We start from the raw sequence: 17,145 nt of genomic DNA, 5'->3' as shown, positions 1-17,145 counted from the left end.
AAAATCGCTTTGAAAGTTTAGGTCTAGTTTTCGAGAAAATAAGCGGTAAACGATTTCTATGATGTCACCATTACGTCATAACGAAAAGGCCGCTTTATCATTTTTGAAACCTTTAATCCTTTCCTGACATTGTGTGAAAAGAATTAATTGAACTGAATGGAGTGCAATTTTATCTAGTATGAAACGAGTGATCACAAAATTGCACAGCCGCGTTGATCACAACAGTTTGATTTCAGACCCAAATTGCCTACTCCACTCAGTTCAATTACCACTTATTTATACCCATTTTGAAATCTCCTGCATTAATGTAATACACATTTTAAATTTTACATTTACGTAAAACTGTCTTTCACCTAGAAAATCCCCTTCAGTTTTTTTGACTTTTTCAGTTCTGTGAACTGATTGGTCAAATGCCATTAAATGGTTCTTCAAAACAGTGCGATTCGAAACTCGAAATCGTGCGATTATTGATTATATCGCACTGTTGATAGCCAATCAGATTGCTTCAGAAATCACCAGTGATTTCAAGATGGATATAATCAAGACAGTGCTGAGCCTGCAATAGAACTTCCCTCCTAGTGTGTTCTAATAAACACTATCGCAACTTTGATTCTGCTTTGCGCTTCTTTAATTCTTGCATCAAATATATAGATACTTTGTTTGTAGTGTTGTGCTGTTTGGGGCAATTTGTCCCATTAACTACAGTTGCCATTCTGCTGTCTGCAAAAAGGCGCCAAAAGCATACTTTTTGTTTGTCTCAACCAAACATTTCTGTGTTTTCTCTTATGAAAATTAAATGAAATAATTTCCATTAAAAATGAAGAAACATGCTAAACTATAAAATATTGAGCTATGAACAAAAGTTCGTTGATTGGCTACCGATCCTGCATTCATTATTCTACCTCCCTAGTTACTGTTGCTACGTCGAACAAGCTAAAATGAGTTTTTGATACAAAACATGGAACAGACACCGATTGCTGAAAATTGTGAATGTCTGTCTTAGAAGCTATTCATACTAAAGGTACATTAATAAAAAAATCGATAACTACCAAAAAAACCTTGGAAAACTACCCATTGTTTGGGTGGACACTCAAGCATATGAAATCACCTGGGTTAATCATATTTGGCTATATACAGCTATTCCAAAGGAGGTTGATGAAGGTTTTGTTATGGTTTATATTCATATGTAAATAATTTCAGTACAGAAGAAAATATGCTGGAAAAAGTGCAATTTTTTGTAAAATTTTATATCGTTGCGACCTTCTCTAATAGACCATTTTACTGATACGTCGGCCATCTTGAATTATGGGATGCCGAGGGAGCAAACACGAGGAAATTTATAAAGCAGAGATTTGCGGGGTTATCAAATAAAAGTCTTCGTTTGTCCCAACAAATAAACGATGAAACAGTATACACCTAATTGAAAAAACGTAGTCGGGTTCTAGAAGGTCATATCATCGAAGCTAAGACCGAAAAGGATTTTGGGTACTCCGAAATGTGTATTATATTTACATATAGACAAGTAAAAATGCACACTAGAGCAAAGTCGGCCGACCTAGATTAACAAAATGCCAAAGCCATGATGCATAAAATGTGCACAGGAAGGGAAAACTGCAATACGCATGAAATTAGCATAATTGTTTGTCTTCCCATGCTGCCCTTCGGTCTTAGCTTTGATGATATAACCTTTTTTTGAACCCAACAACGTTTTTTCAATTAGGTGTACAGCTATTTCGAAAAAGGTTGAACACTGAATACTGTATACTGAATAGTGCATTCCAAGACCAAAGGGCATTGTGGGTCTCGTTAATTTGAAATAAAAAGTAAAAATACTTAGCAATTATTCGCCGAAGGCGAAGTGAATATCGGGGAATATCGGTAAATAATCTCCATATTCACTGAGCCTGAGGCGAATAATTGTTTTAGCATATACCAACTTGTGCACAGAGTAACTTATTTTTATATACAATAATTCAATAAAAACAAACAAACAGAAACTTTTAGTTTGCGTGACAAATACACGCAAAACTTTTAGCAAAACTTTTAGGCCACACTTCGTTGCCTTTTTAGTATTGATAGGAATGGCATTTACTTTCATTTTTCTCATCGGAAATTGTAGCAAAACGATTGCCGGCGGATGCCATTTTGCTGCCGACTCAATATTCCGAGATTCAGAGGTGAATATCGTACAATATTCACCTCCAATTAACCAATGAGCGCGCGCGTTCTTAGGAAGTACACAAGTTGGTATATGCTAAAACAATTTATTCTCTACATTTAGTTAGTATATTGTTTCAGATGGAATATACTAAAAAAGAATAAATAATTATTAGTAATCCTTCTTTGGAAAGCACGGGTGGCGTAGCGGTGTGAGCGCTCGCCTCTCATCAATGCGACCCGAGTTCGAGTCCCGCCGGGTTCGGTGTTGTATATGAGTAGAGTTGTTTGTTGGTTCTCTCCTGTGCTTCGAGGGTTTTCCGGGTTCTCCGGTTTTCCTCCCTCCGCAAAAATCAACTCCTAAATTCCAATTCGATCATGGAATGAGGGCCACAGGTTTGTTAGACACTGGCTATTAAGTGCTACCCTCGTGAAAAAAGGACGATTTTTTTACCCAATAACACAATGACCCACAATGTACTTTGGTCTTGGAATGCACTATTCAGTATTCAGTATTCAACCTTTTTGAAATAGCTGTATATAGCTGATATTGACTGTATGACTTTAGAGAATGCAGTCGGTGGTTTATCAGTAAATTAAGGCCCCGTCCACACGTATCCGGAAATTTTTGTATCCGCAAATTTTTTTTGCGGATACGAAAATGTTAGCGTCCACACGCAGCGTATTCGAATCGTTTTCACTGTACACACATATCCGGAAATTTCTTGATTCGCCCTGATGCACGCTAGTGCCTAGTCCCTTTGACGGATAGTCTTTCTTATTGAGCATGCGCAAAATCGTTTTTACGTGAGCGTATTCGAAAATTTGCACTCTAGAGACCGTTTTCGAAAATTTCCGGATAAGGATACAAAAATTTCCGGACACGTGTGGACGCAACCCGTATCCGCAAAAAAAAAAAAAAAATTTGCGGATACACAAATTTCCGGAAAAGCGTGGATTGGGCCCAAGTGATATGCAATGCTGTCCCCATAATTTCGATGAAACTACTTCATGTACTTGAGGTTTAATGACATCCTTGATTTCCTCTTGATACTGGCTGAGCATGCTTTCTACAAAGCCACATTTTCTCTTTGTGTCTTTCACTGTACGTACAAACTAGAGGGCCAAAATTTCTTCCTTCGGGAAATATTTCAAGGAGACGGGCTAGCTTGGCGCGGCTTAGATCTTTGCCAGAGACCAAATACTCAACATCTTCGTAGAGAAAGGAAGAGCACCCTTGGATCAGATTAGGATAAATATTACAGTAATGATCAAGAATTGATCTGATATCTTCAATCATTATTTCTTTAAGAGATGGATCTCCAATGACTATTTTAAGCAAAATATCCTTAAGGGAAGCGTAGGTGTGTGTCTCGCTATTATCTTCACCAGTCATGAAGATCAACTTCATCAATTTGCAAATGCGAGGACCAAATATTTCAAAGAACTCATTCAGGTTTCGTACGCGATAGCCAGGGGCTGCTATCAAATGCCAATACCCAGGGCATTCACAGAGAAAGTGAACTGCATGGCCATCTGTCACGTGATCCATAACTATGCAATCACGAAATGGAGGGCTTTTGAATCCGATTGGCAGGACGATGAAGAGCTTGGGACAGCACCAATCATCGAGGACGTTGCGACTATTCTCAACTGCTGCTCCAATAGCTGTCTTTGGTTTGACGACGGTGAGATGGACTTCTAATGGTATCCGACCACTCACAATATCAACTTTACTACCGACTGAATGTCCTCTGTCACAGATGTTTTCTTCATCTTTCATTTTCAAAATATACTGCGGTTTCTTGGATGTTATAAACTTGGTGATTTCGCAAGTAGGGCAGACAAATGTCTCAATAAACTTAATTCCCTGGTAAAAGACGTCAGATACGGACTTAATAGCCACCCGTATTTCTGGCATAACACAACATGGCGATGGTCCACGTACTGTGGCTCTAATTGTTCTATCCTGTGGCAAAGACTCCAGGTGGACAGTATGCTTCTGGTCAGAAGAACTGTCTTGTAGTGGATTGAGTTGGGCTTCCTTATTATGTATCATACAGCCTTCACAGGCTTTAAGGTTCGTGGCAAATACCAAGTTGAACCTAAAATACGACGGTTCTGCAAGATCTGGACAAATTAACTCTCGTTTGTTTGCTGCAATGATGAGGTCACTAAAGAAAGACGGGGGTAGAAAACTAAAGAAAAATTCAACAGTAATCTGATAGCTGCCTGGTAAAGGCTGTTTAGGCCAGCACTCTCTATCAGGATAACCGTGAGGAAGGAGGTTGGGAAACAACTCTTCTACATCTGAGCACGGAAAAGAGAGACCCAAGCCTCTGAAAAGTGAAAGAAAAGGAGCCGTCTCGCTTTTGCTTAAATCAGGCCAAATCTTTTCCAGATAATCGGTCCTAAGGATCCCGTCGTTAATGAAGTTGGATCCTTCATGTGGTAGGTATAGTGATCTTAACCTGTCAGCAAGCCATTGAGGTTTTACGATAACAACATCATCCAGCTCAGAAATGTCTTCAAACCAAAGAAACTCTCCTTGATTATGAAAATACCTCAGCATTGCCTTGAGTTTAAACTCGTCTTTCATTCCACATCCAAGGGCGATTTCCCGTACCCCTGTTAGGGTAAATATTGGTTGTTCTTGCAAGTGCTGATCGCTATTCAAAATCTCTAGAATTCTGTCTCGAATGTAAAGACATTTGTGCGGAATTAAGTACCCAGTGCTAAGCAAAATATCCATCTTCATCGACAAATTGCATTTGTACTTTTGTAGACTGATATTCTTGGTGCCCAATAAGACTTTAGGATATTGTTCCTTACAACTCACCTCATAATATCCAACTATGTGAGGCACACAGGGCTCAGGTTTCGCTGATGGATAAGTACTTCGGGAGCTGTTTTCTTCAATATAGAAATGTGAGGAACTGACATCACACAAATGCGTTCCATCACAGAGCGCGCACTGTGCAACAGATTCGCCTTCAAACTGCTTCTTGTGTTCCTCTCGGTATCGGGAAATCATTTCCTCGACGTCCTCTCGGACACGATTACGAAGATCATCGGTTAGATTCGGGTGGCCCACATTAGTGGCAACGATTATCACGTGGGAAGCCGGTGCTCGTGAGTGGATGATTTCCAGCCATAACTGCAATCTTCCAAGTTGATTTATTGTTAAACCTGCGGCTTTGCTGATGGCGTATTGACTCATATCGAAACACACTTGATACAAACTGTTTTCCGTAATGAATAATGAATGTGGGACTAAAAACGCCGGGTCACCACAAAAATCAAACACTTTCATTTTCAATGCATGATGCAACTCAAAGTCAGAAATCTCAATACCATATGTCTTATCCGTTGACGTCAATACACTGGATTTCTTTGACCTCAGAACTGATATCAAAGTGCTCTTACCAACTCCTTCACCGCCCACAAATGTAACCTTCACTTGTGTGTTTCGAACGGGTTCATCAAGGAATGTATTCAAAAACTCTAATACTTCATCTGAACCTTGCTTTATTACTTCTGCTGGTGGAAAAATCAAGCGATTGTCAGAATACTTCAGGCACTTCAATTTCGTCAGTAGACCCAGCGATACCGACAACTTTTCAAGCTTATTTTGTGATATATCTAGGACTTCTAGATCTCCGAGGCATCCTATTTGGTCTGGTAATCGTTCTAGCAGATTATTATCACAGAAAAGGAACCTTAGCTTGACAAGCCCGCTAATGGCATCAGGTAGTGATTTTATTTTGTTCCGGCTTAACCGCAGGCGTCGTAGGCTTTTGAGCTTTGACAATCCAACAGGCACAGATGTGATGCTATTGTCGACCAATGAAAGAGCTTCCAAATTCATGATCGAGAAAATCGAATTCGGAATCTCCCCTCCAATATCACAGTTTGTAATGGTGAGAGTGCGTAGCGAGTAATTCAGATGAGAGAAATTTAAACTGCAAGAACCCTGACAGTTGATAATAGCTATAGTCTGGATTGAAATGAAAGGTGCTGATTTCATTAAAAAGTTAGAAACCTCGATCCCATGCTGACCAATCACGATAAGATTTGACTGTAACGGATCTTGTAAACTTGCATACAAATTCAACAGCTTTCCTGCGAGCTCGTTTATATTCTTATGAACTTTGTTCAACCTCTCATAATTGTCAATCCAGAATTCACAACGTTTTCGCCAGTCCTCGTTAGAAAGCCCAACTACGCAGCCATTTTTGATCAAACACCTTGCTGATGCAGTGTTGGAATTGCGAAGTGCAAGATCTAAAGGAGAACGACCTGCTTTGTCTTTGACGTTTATATCCATGACATACGCAAGAGCTTCGACAGAAGGCTCATGATTGACCTGCACTGCTTGGTGAAGGAGCGTAGTACCAAATCTCACGTAGTCTGGGTGAAGCTGCGAGAGTTCCATGCGATCCATGAAACAGAAGCGAACTGTTTCGTTGAATATATACCTGACTGCAGCACTATCGTCTGTAGAACATTCCATATACCTATCACGTAAATAAACGATGACATGAGAATAGCATGGAATCTGATGGCCTGATCACAAACTCGTAAGGGGGTTGAAACAAGTAGAAGCCATTTGTACGATGTTAAGGAATAGTAAACTCTGTTTTTCTGACAACTTATTTTCAGTAATCACGTCCTCCCAGTTCAAAAATTCTCCAGACTTTCTGTTTGCCAGAAAGATTCAGTAAATTTCCCCTGAAGCACAGTAAATTCTGCAAGAAGTTTGAGATGTGAGAAGTGGCCATCTAATTGAAACCAAACTCGCAATTCCAAAGTTATCCGAAAACTCCTAATTTGTATATTCTAACTCCCTTATAAGTTTTTGGCCTGATAAAGCCAGAGACATATGAAAATAGAAGTCAAATAATCTGAAAACCAAACATAGCAATAGTTAGCCGACGAAATTGAGGTTTCATCGCCTTTCTACTCAGGACTTTCTAACCATATTTTTTAACCTGTGTAAATCGAGGCCCCAGGGATGTGGAAAGCTTGATACTCAGGTTATTTAACAATTATTCGCAAAAGGCGCAGGCGAAGTGATCATGGGTGGAATATTTACCGAGCCGCGAGTCTTCGATAAGTCTTCGAAAAGTCTGTCAATAAGTGATGCTTACATGAATAAAACATGGCCCTCTCCCTTCCCACCCCCCCCCCCCCCCCCACCCACCCCCTTGTAAATTTCAAGGACTGACCCGCTCTTTCCAGTAAACGAATGCGGTATAATCAAATAAAATGAACTTGTAATACGAATCATAACTCCAACATACCTTACAGCACCAACTTTCTCGGCATAGAGAGCTCCAGTCTCTGGGGAAATTGGACGCTGTGAAGGATCAGTAGGGTCAAAAAGTTCTCTCCAATTAATTTGAGTTCCAACAAGAATAAAAGGCGTAACAGGACAGACTTCTCGAATTTCAGGAACCCACTTCGTAACCACGGCTTCGAGAGAATTCGTAAATAGATTGGAAACAGAAAAACAAACAAGAAATATGTCTGCTTCTCGGTAGAGAGACGTTCTTGACTGTTGGAAGGCATCTTCACTGTTCGAGTTTATCACAGAAAGTTCATAAGATTTTCCCTCCACACTTATCTCTCCTTTCCAGTGATCAGGAATTTCTTCTTCTTCGTCGTCATCAGATTGCACATTTTGCTCATTGTGCAAAACCTTAAAACGCTCGATCTCTTTCCCCTCTTCATTGATACACGAGGCCGTCGAATCAAGCACTTTTTCGATGGAACTTTTTGCAGATGTTTCATTTGGTTTCTTTGGAGATAAATCAGTTGAAATTCTTATTAATAATTCCTTTTTGTCGACATCCTCATTCCCGACGATTACGCACTTGACTTTTTTCATGTTTTTGAGGTGATGTGTTTATCCATATTCTCATCTACCTGCAAAACGAATAAAAATGAAAAACTAATGGAGGAGCAAACAAAAACGATAGAGGAGGAATCCGAAAGTTATTAATTCATAATATTTTTAGTAGTTTATGAAGAAAAATACCTATATTTAACAATTATTCGCCGCAGGCGCAGTGAATATCGCATAACTATGTACACGATTAGAAATCTCAATGTTCATGTGCTTCTTAAGCCTTGTTTTGAACTTAAGTTTTAGTTTTGAACTACATGTATGAGCACGACGACAGACCAACAGAATGACAAATTGCTTGCGCAGAGAGCCAGCATGCACTTGAGACCGTCTTCCTTTGAACTCTTACTTATTTTTAGATGTTTCCTAATTTTATTATTGTAAAAAGACAAATCGCTCATAGATTTCCATTGACTATCCTCTTATTGATCATAAATTTGCCAGACTTACTAATCTTGAGATACTTTCTCAAATGAAAACGTTTTTCCTAATAAGATCACTCTTGTACCCAGAGTCCTCCAGAGCCTTCCTGCTCTTTTGTCAGTGCCTGGTAAGAGCCAGCACGCTGACCAAAAAGCCAGAAGACTCTAGGCTCTCTGAAAGGTATGCTGGGAAAAAATGGTAATCAGTGAAACGTTTTCTAATAATAATAATGAGGATGATGAGTTGCAAAGCGACAGTGACAATTTCAAAACTTTGAAAACACAAGTGAAATTTAATCCTCAATTTTAGTCTGCCCCATACGATTACCCGTTTATCAAATATAGAACAAAATTCAACGAAAGAAATCCGTCTTGAAGCCAATATGTGCTTAATGCCTGCACGCTGTCATTAATCCTGCACTATCAAATAAAATGTAGTTATGGTTCAAATAATTTTATTCAGAATTCAAACATAAAAAATCAAGTCAAAAACCATAAAAACATGCTTAAAACTAGATTCCTACCAACAAATTTCTTAATCTGAATCAGAATCCAAAGGAAAAAGCTGATTAAAGTGGCGTTTTCACTGATTAAGTCCAGACCAAGATGATTGTGCCGAATTATTTCCTTTCAAAGTCACATTGCAGCTGGTGAAGAGTTAACATTTGGGATGACTTGAGTGGTCTTTCCGAGACTCATTTACCGAAAACACATATCCAGACACCTGGAATCTTTCTATTACTCTCATTTTCACTTGAACGTTTTAGTTTTCTTATAGTTTCTTCGCCTACCACTGCAAAACATGAAGCCATTTTGGCTTGCAAAAAAGAAAAGTTTACAGTTTGCAAGCTGAACTACCAATCATAATTTAGTAATTCGGCCCTGCGAATTATAGAACAAAGCCCTCCTTCATAAGCCAATCAGCAAATCAGTATTTTGCCTTGTATGTGATCATAGTTAATCTATTAACTATGATGTGATGATAACAATAATAATAATGTAAACTTTATTATGTTTTCCAAATTCAATCGTAAATCTCGCTATATATATAGTATAGGCAATTTACGATCAGCTACTCAAATCTTTTACACATAAGTACATGAAAAATACTTACAGTCAAACTACCTCAAGCGTGAACACGTAGAGGTCATTAATGACTTTATTTTTGGATTCTTGATTTCATTATTGGATTCGAACGTTCATTAATGAAAACGAATCTTCAATATTCAAAAAAATAATAATTTGAAAATTAACTTGGCTTTTCTATATGCCAGGCTTTGAAGATTCGTTTTTAATAATGAATGTTCGAATCGAATAATGAAATCAAGAATCCAAAAATAAAGTCATTAATGACCTCTACGTGTTCAACGCTTGAGGTAGTTTGACTGTAAAACATATAATTACACATTTTTTTCACATTTAGCTGTAACGAAAAGTTAAAACTTCATCAAGTCAGGGTCATCTCAGACTTTGTTTCTACAGCAAAATATATAATAGGTTGTTCTAATAGCATTGTTCATGATTTTCCTTATTACATATTTATGTTGGTTTTTGTCAAAATCTAAATATTCTAACATTTCAATAAATGTTGTACAGTCACTAGAAAATACTCCGAGGGAACTTATTTAAATATTAACAAAGTTTACATGGTTATACAGCAATCACTATTTATAAAACTCATGAATAATTAATGAGGAAAACACAATAGAAATCATTGTCCGTGGAGGAGGTTGTATATCTGATACAAAATCGTCATGAATTGCATAAACTTTAACTCCAATTTTCTTAGCCAAATTCAATTTTATCTTTAAATTGTAGTAGAACATGAATGTATACACCTAGACGCTTCATAAGTAATACACAATATTCGTGTCCGTGTTGTATCAGATATACAATCACTCGCCTTTGGCTCGTGGTTGTATATCTGATACAACACTGCCACTCATATTGTATATATAACTTAAATCACTAATAAGTCGTTTATATTTTTCCTTCTTACAATCAGCATTATTCTTAAGGTTTGATTCAAAGCCAACAGTAAGTTCCAATTTATAGAGTGTACTAGATTTTCTTAAAATCAAGTCAGGGCAAAAACTATCGCCAGTTATAATTGAAGGACTGTGATAATTATCAAGGTCAGCATAAAGAGTAGAATTGTCAACGGGTTTGAGTGATGAGGCGGTAAATTTGAGGACAGAATTGTGGCACCAGGAATAATAATAATAAAATAATAATAATAATAAAATAATAATAATAATAATTATTATTATTTTTTAATTATTTTTATTATCATTATTATTATTATTATTTTATTATTATTATTATTATTTTTTAATATCATTATTATTTTTATCATTATTATCATTATTATCATTATTATTATAAAACACAAGACGCAAGACTCGATATACATGTATGCGCATGGATTTTGGGAACACCAACGTTTGGCCTTCTTTGACGTGAGGGTATGTCACCCCAATGCCGAATCGTACCGTGAACTAGAACCACAACAGATATATCGACTACATGAAAATAAGAAAAAGCGCCAATACTCAAGGAGAGTCATAGACATCGAGCATCCAGGGCTCATTTACACCATTGGTATTTACGACTACAGGGGGGATGGGTAACGAGTGCCATGCATATCATAGTCATTTGGCCGACAAGATATCACACAAGAAAGGAGAGCAATATGCAAAAACATTTCTCTTGGATTCATGCCAGAACATCATTTGCTCTCTGCGTTCTGCCCTTGTATGTTTGAGAGGTTCAAGAACAAAAAGGCGAACACCTTATGATGTACATAACTGTGATATTGACATTGACACTGTCCAAGGAGCCATTAAGTCTTCTACTAGATTAACTTTTAAATATATTAATTTTTTTATTTTACAAATATGTTTTTATCAATAAATAAGTAATTTGTACATATATTTGTTATTTTATATTCATAATCTCTTTATTAACGTTATCATAAATTTTATTATTATCATTATTAATAGTTAATTGAATTCTATCATTAAAAAATATATATATATATATAAATTATTATTATAATGGCATTGAGATTATGAACTTTAAATCCTGTAGTTTTTCATTTTATTTTTGTTTATCATTATCTTAAAATATCAAGCATTGGAACTTTAGTAGCTTTGGAGCGAGTGTATTTCTATTTCTATTAAAACATTATTATTATAATTATTTTAAAATTTAAATAAATAAATTATTATTATTATTATTATTGTTGTTGTTGTTGTTGTTGTTGTTGTTGTTATTATTATTATTATGGGATTAAAAGTGGATTCCACAGTATGGCTCTTCTTCCAGAGCACAAAATCAGAGCACCTGGAAAACCTTTGAAGCACAGGAGAGAATCAACAAGCAACTCAACTCACATACGACACTGAGACCAGCAGGACTTGAACCCAGGTCGCATTGGTGAGATGCAAGCGCTCTCACTGCTACACCACCCATGCTTCCCATGTTAAAAGCCAGCATGCTTTCTGTCAGTGCATTTATCTAAGCCAGCTTCTATGTTCTGTTTTTTAAACCCAACATTGATTTTGCAGTAGAGTGTATACAGTCATAATAGATCTTATTAACTGAGCGAGAGGTCTGTACGGGATAATCTTGACGGAGGTCTGTACCCGACCAAGGTCAAGATTATCCCGTACAGACCGACCAAGCTCAGTTGATAAGAGTTTTATTATATGACCACTTTTCATTGAAAAGGACAAAATGTTTTCGCCGTAAGATTAATATGCGATCGGACCGGTTAATAGCAGAGAATCTAGACCAGTCCGCGATGCGATCTATCCAATCAGATTGCTCGATTTGCTAGTGTCCTGGCTCTAAGATTCACGGTCATATAATAAAGCATTATATTAACATTGTACTCACTGTCTCTTTTCTGTTTGGAACCCGTAGAGTTTGTAATTACCAAAATCAGCCTGCCAAGCAAGACTGGAGGACCTATATGGTACATTTCAATTACACTGTGATTATAATAATGTCAAATGCAGGAATTTGAGGCAATAATGCACCTACAATCTATATTAAATAATGATATTGTTAGGTTCATGCAGTGCATGACTGTGAATTTTTATCTTACACTAAAATAAAAACAAGTGTTTGTTGTGTTAATTAAATCAGCTAGTCGTAATGTTGTGTACTGGTTAACCAAGTATGTCATAGATTACCAACACACAAGTGGGACTTTTTTCTCGCATAAAGAAGAAAAAAAATTCAGACGAGATTCGAACCCAGCACCCTAGGTGCAAAATGATTATTTTAAACCCTCACCCTAAACCTAAGAAAATTCCTTGGTAGTCTCCATTAGTTTTTCATATTTAAAATGATGCTTCATCAGTATATGCATTGGACAAAAATATTTATTGTATAATATATACGCTATCGTAGGGTACGAGTTCTAGCTGAATGAATTTCTATATCAAAATTTGAATAGAATTCAGACGATTCCCATACACAACGATATTTCCAAGCAGCTGTTTTATTTTTTCCTGTGATTATATATTTGCAGAATTATCAAAGTTTCAGTAAAAGAATTTGTAGATATTTTTTAAATATATATCCCAGATATTACAAATAATTTGTTAATGTAAACACAAGCATTTGGAGTGTTAAAATCAGCTGTTAGATTTATTTTTTTCTTGTGATTATATATATTTATGGAATAATTAGAGTTTCAGTATATATTTTCTGAAATATATCTTCCAGATATATATATCACAAATATTTAAATTCATCAATGATATCTTTATTGTTGAAAATATACCAAAGAACCTGTGCTTTTTCCAACCATAATCCTTTGATGGCATATAGCTGGAAGTATCTCAGCCACAACAATGATACATACTCATAGCTAAAATTTAGCTAATAATCTTTTATTATTAAATAATAATCTTATTATTACTATTGCCATAATGCATATCGTAAGAATTTGTTTACTTAAACAGGATTGTTTGGCTAAAACAAATAGAATTCCTACCCACAACAAACCAAAGGAACAGAATGTTTTGAATATCACGAATATAATTTTATGAATGACCGAATTAAGATGCCATGCAGTCTGCACAGAACAAAACGCTAAACATTTATATACTAAGCTTAATAATAATTATGATAAAACCTTCAGTTGCAATAATTTAATGAAACCTATTAAGGTATATGCCAGGACAAATAACGATTATTAATATGAAAGAAAGTTAACTTGATCACTTAATACATTCATTAAGATTGATGGCATGCAAACGTTAATAATATCCCCACGTTCAGAACATCATGCAAATAAATGAGTATTACGAAATATTAGAGCAAATATCATAACTAGAAGTAATGAAATTAAACTACAGATATCTCTGACATAAAAAACCTCAGAATATTAGCATACCTTCTAACTTGATGGTGCTCTCTTTACATGACTGAGTACAAGTCAAAGTAATTACATCTTCATTCGTACGGCAGCCAACACGACAGCCATCTTATAGTCTATTAGGATGCATATGGTTTGGGGCACGGTTGATGGTCGCTGTGTGTATCGAAAGTTTCATTTACAGAGGATCACGTCTCCTATTCCTCATATAAAATACAAGTCAAGAAAACTCTAAAATGTCTTGTGACTAGTTAGTGTTGAAACGAGGTCAATCATTGAACTCCACCACTCCCCGAACTCATGCAGTGCAATGCATTCAAACTTCTAGTCACAGGGAGCCCAACCTATATCGATGTGTCTGTTACCAAAGTTAATGTACCGTACATCGTAATGGCAAAAACAAAAACAAGAAAGTTTGAAGTTCGAAGGTAAGAAGAAATTCAACTGAAATTACTAATTACTAGCTTGCAGCTTAGGATTTAGAGTCAAGAAAAGCGGTAAAATGTGCATTTTTAGGCAATTTTGTATCTAACCATTCTGTGGTTGGTTGGTTGGTTGGAGGGGAGGAGAAGGAGGTAGCACTTTTTAGCAGAGGGGCGTTAAGTACGAATTGCAAAACGGCTCAAAGGGGACGCTGTTTTAGAAAATTCAAATCCACCCCCCCCCCCCCCCCCCATTTATGCCTTTCCTTTGTGTTCCGATTTTAGCTAGAAACTGCAATGCATACATTCCAATCACTGCTGTTAGAATACATTGGGCAAAACAGGTAGTCTAACGAGGGTTGAGGCTATTTTCAACTCCTTACAAGCCCCGAAATTAGAACCTCTGGAGCTCAGGATAGGTTTGAATAATGATGATAATAATAATGATAATAATAATAATAATAATAATAATAATAATAATAATAATAATAATAATGCACATCAAGAAACACCTTAAGAAAGCTGTAAATGAAAAACTCGTGGGGAAGGTTGAAGATCAACATTGGCAAGGAAGTCTACTGAAAGCAAGATGGCAGGATGATCAGTTAAGTCATGAAGGTTGCTTTGCATGGCTTAACAAGTGGGTAAGCGCTCCTACCCATTGTGTTGCAGGCATTATGGAATTGTACGAACAGCTAACCCCAACGAGAGTCTACTCCGCCTACAACACGGGAACAACAGACAAGAATAATGTCACATGCAGAATGTGCGGCGAGGGTTCCGAATGTCTGGCACATGTACTGGCTGGATGTCCGTCTCTTGCACAGTCCAAGTACCTGGATAGACACAACGCTGCTTTGAAAGTGTTTTTCTTTGAGATGCTAAGAGATCTCAAACTGGCTGATAGTACACCCCCATGGTTTTCTGATGTCAAACCCAAACCACTCTACAAATCAACTGACGCTGAAGCATACTGGGATGTACCTGTATATGCTGACCACATGTATGTACGATCTAACCGTGTGGACGCGCGTTTCATCGACCACAATAACAAGAAAGTACTCATGGTGGAAATGAGCTGCCCGTGGGTTAATAACCGAGAAAAGAAAGACAAAGAGAAGACGAAGAAGTATGGAGCACTTAGACTTGAGCTCACAAAACAACACCCAGGATACACGATCTTGCAAGTGAACCTCATTTTGGACGCTCTTGGAGGATGGTCTAAAGAGATGGAGCCTGAGATGAAGAATATGTTTGGAGCAAGATACAAAGATTTATTACTTAGAATGCAGAAAGCGGTATTAAGCTGCACAGTGAACATTGCAAGAACATTTAAATTAATCACATCTTAAGACATTTCAAACATTCCAAGTATTTAAACTGCATCTTAAGAACATTAATAATTGGTTTTAAGTGATTGTATATATTATTAATCCTGTCATGCTGGTAGGTTACGAAATTACGCCCTATCTAGCTTACCTAATTAGCATTCAAACGTGTTTACTGCTGATAATAATAATAATAATAATAAAGCTACCCTATGGTCAGCAGATAAAGAACTTGGACGGTAATGATCACTATAGATATCTAGGAGTGTTTGAGAATGAAGATATCAACCATCAGAAAGTGAAGAATAGCGCCCAACTAGAATACAAAAGGAGATTAAGACTGATTCTTAGGGACTGTGCAATAATTATCGGGAGGGGGGGTTCTAAAATCCTCCAAATTGGGCTTAAATTGAAGCTAAACCCCCCCCCCCCCCCTGTGCTAAACGTAAAATAACTTTCACCCCTCCCCCTTTTGAAATGAAATAACTATCAACCCCCTCCCCATACATCGCCACCAACGCCTCTCGGCAACAGAACATAGGAAGAAAAGGGCATGTGTTATATTTAATTCCTTAGGAGGAAATCCTCCAGCAAAAGAATACAGCCCTGAGATATATGGCATCCAACAACTTGACAATATTGATGAGGACACTACTAATATTTATCTCAATATTTTATTTCATACTGACAAATCCTGCCCCTAAGGGATCTTCTTTCTTCGAAATGTTTTGTCGGGGAAGCCAAGGAGCTTCTGTTTTTACCCTTGACATAGCACTAAATATCGTGAACATAAAGCTCTATTAAATATTATAAAAGGAATCAAATAAATAAGTTTTTAATCTTGCTTTAAAAATGCCTACAGATTCAGCCTCCTTGATAACTGATCGAATGAATAGCATTCCATAGACGTGGTGCACAGGCCATAAAGGCACGGTCTTGGTTCTGGTTTTCACAGTTTGTAACACAGTTTGGTTTAGCTATCGTTATAAATTAATTCAGATAAGTAATCGCTATTGCTAGAACAACACAAAATACTTAGAGTGCAACACTATCACCACGACCCCAGTATATAATACACAAATGCCAACATAACACACGAAAACCACTTTTCTAAAGAACAAGCTACCATGACGTCCTTTTGTGATATATTATTTTTATTTTTATTTTTATTTTTCAACAGCTTTATTGGCCTTCAAATTTCCTCAATGAACAAATTAATTAACAAACATACTTAAAAAGAAAAAAGAAAACAAAAAACAAAAAAACAAAAGAACAAAAAAAAAAAAAAAAGGAAAAAAAAGAAGGACCAAGAGGGTGGGCGCGAAACGGGACCTAGAGTCCCATGCGATGGATTTGCGAATTTGCGGCAGCTTTTTGTATTAAAACGGAGAAGTTACGTGTTCAAGACCACTATTCGGGAGCTATCGCGTTGTCGCAATAGTACGGCTCATGTACGATTTCTCAGTCTACTAAAACTATAGCTATGCAAAAACAAAATGGAAGAATTTTCAACGAT

The 17,145-nt window shown here is 36.8% G+C and overlaps 2 protein-coding genes across 3 annotated transcripts; one reads left to right on the top strand and one right to left on the bottom strand.

Moving 5' to 3' along the window:
• Positions 1-93: 93 nt before the first annotated feature.
• On the bottom strand, positions 94-14,168 carry LOC116286926 (uncharacterized). 2 transcript variants are annotated; one of them, XM_031693521.2, is made up of 4 exons: positions 13,898-14,168; positions 12,388-12,459; positions 7,461-8,085; positions 94-6,674 (listed from the first exon to the last, which is right to left on the bottom strand). In XM_031693521.2, exons 3-4 carry the CDS (start codon positions 8,045-8,047, stop codon positions 3,182-3,184), a joined length of 4,080 nt encoding a protein of 1,359 aa, XP_031549381.1. In that variant the 5' UTR covers positions 8,048-8,085; positions 12,388-12,459; positions 13,898-14,168; the 3' UTR covers positions 94-3,181. The 2 variants fall into 2 exon arrangements, with proteins under 2 accessions (XP_031549381.1, XP_031549382.1); XM_031693522.2 differs by lacking the exon at positions 12,388-12,459.
• A 627-nt stretch (positions 14,169-14,795) lies between these two features.
• LOC148911209 (uncharacterized) lies at positions 14,796-15,814 on the top strand. Its single transcript, XM_089029912.1, has one exon. The coding sequence runs from the start codon at positions 14,796-14,798 to the stop codon at positions 15,651-15,653; it is 858 nt and encodes a 285-aa protein (XP_088886038.1). The 3' UTR covers positions 15,654-15,814.
• The last annotated feature ends 1,331 nt before the right edge of the window (positions 15,815-17,145 follow it).

This window comes from Actinia tenebrosa, unplaced genomic scaffold (assembly GCF_029948245.1).
Source record: "Actinia tenebrosa isolate PJP-AT-01 unplaced genomic scaffold, QUT_ActTen_1.0 PGA_scaffold14__42_contigs__length_11649687, whole genome shotgun sequence".
In the NCBI taxonomy this organism is placed as follows: Eukaryota; Metazoa; Cnidaria; class Anthozoa; order Actiniaria; family Actiniidae; genus Actinia; species Actinia tenebrosa.
Note: the sequence above shows the minus strand (reverse complement) of the source record. Positions and strands in the feature narration are given on the sequence as shown.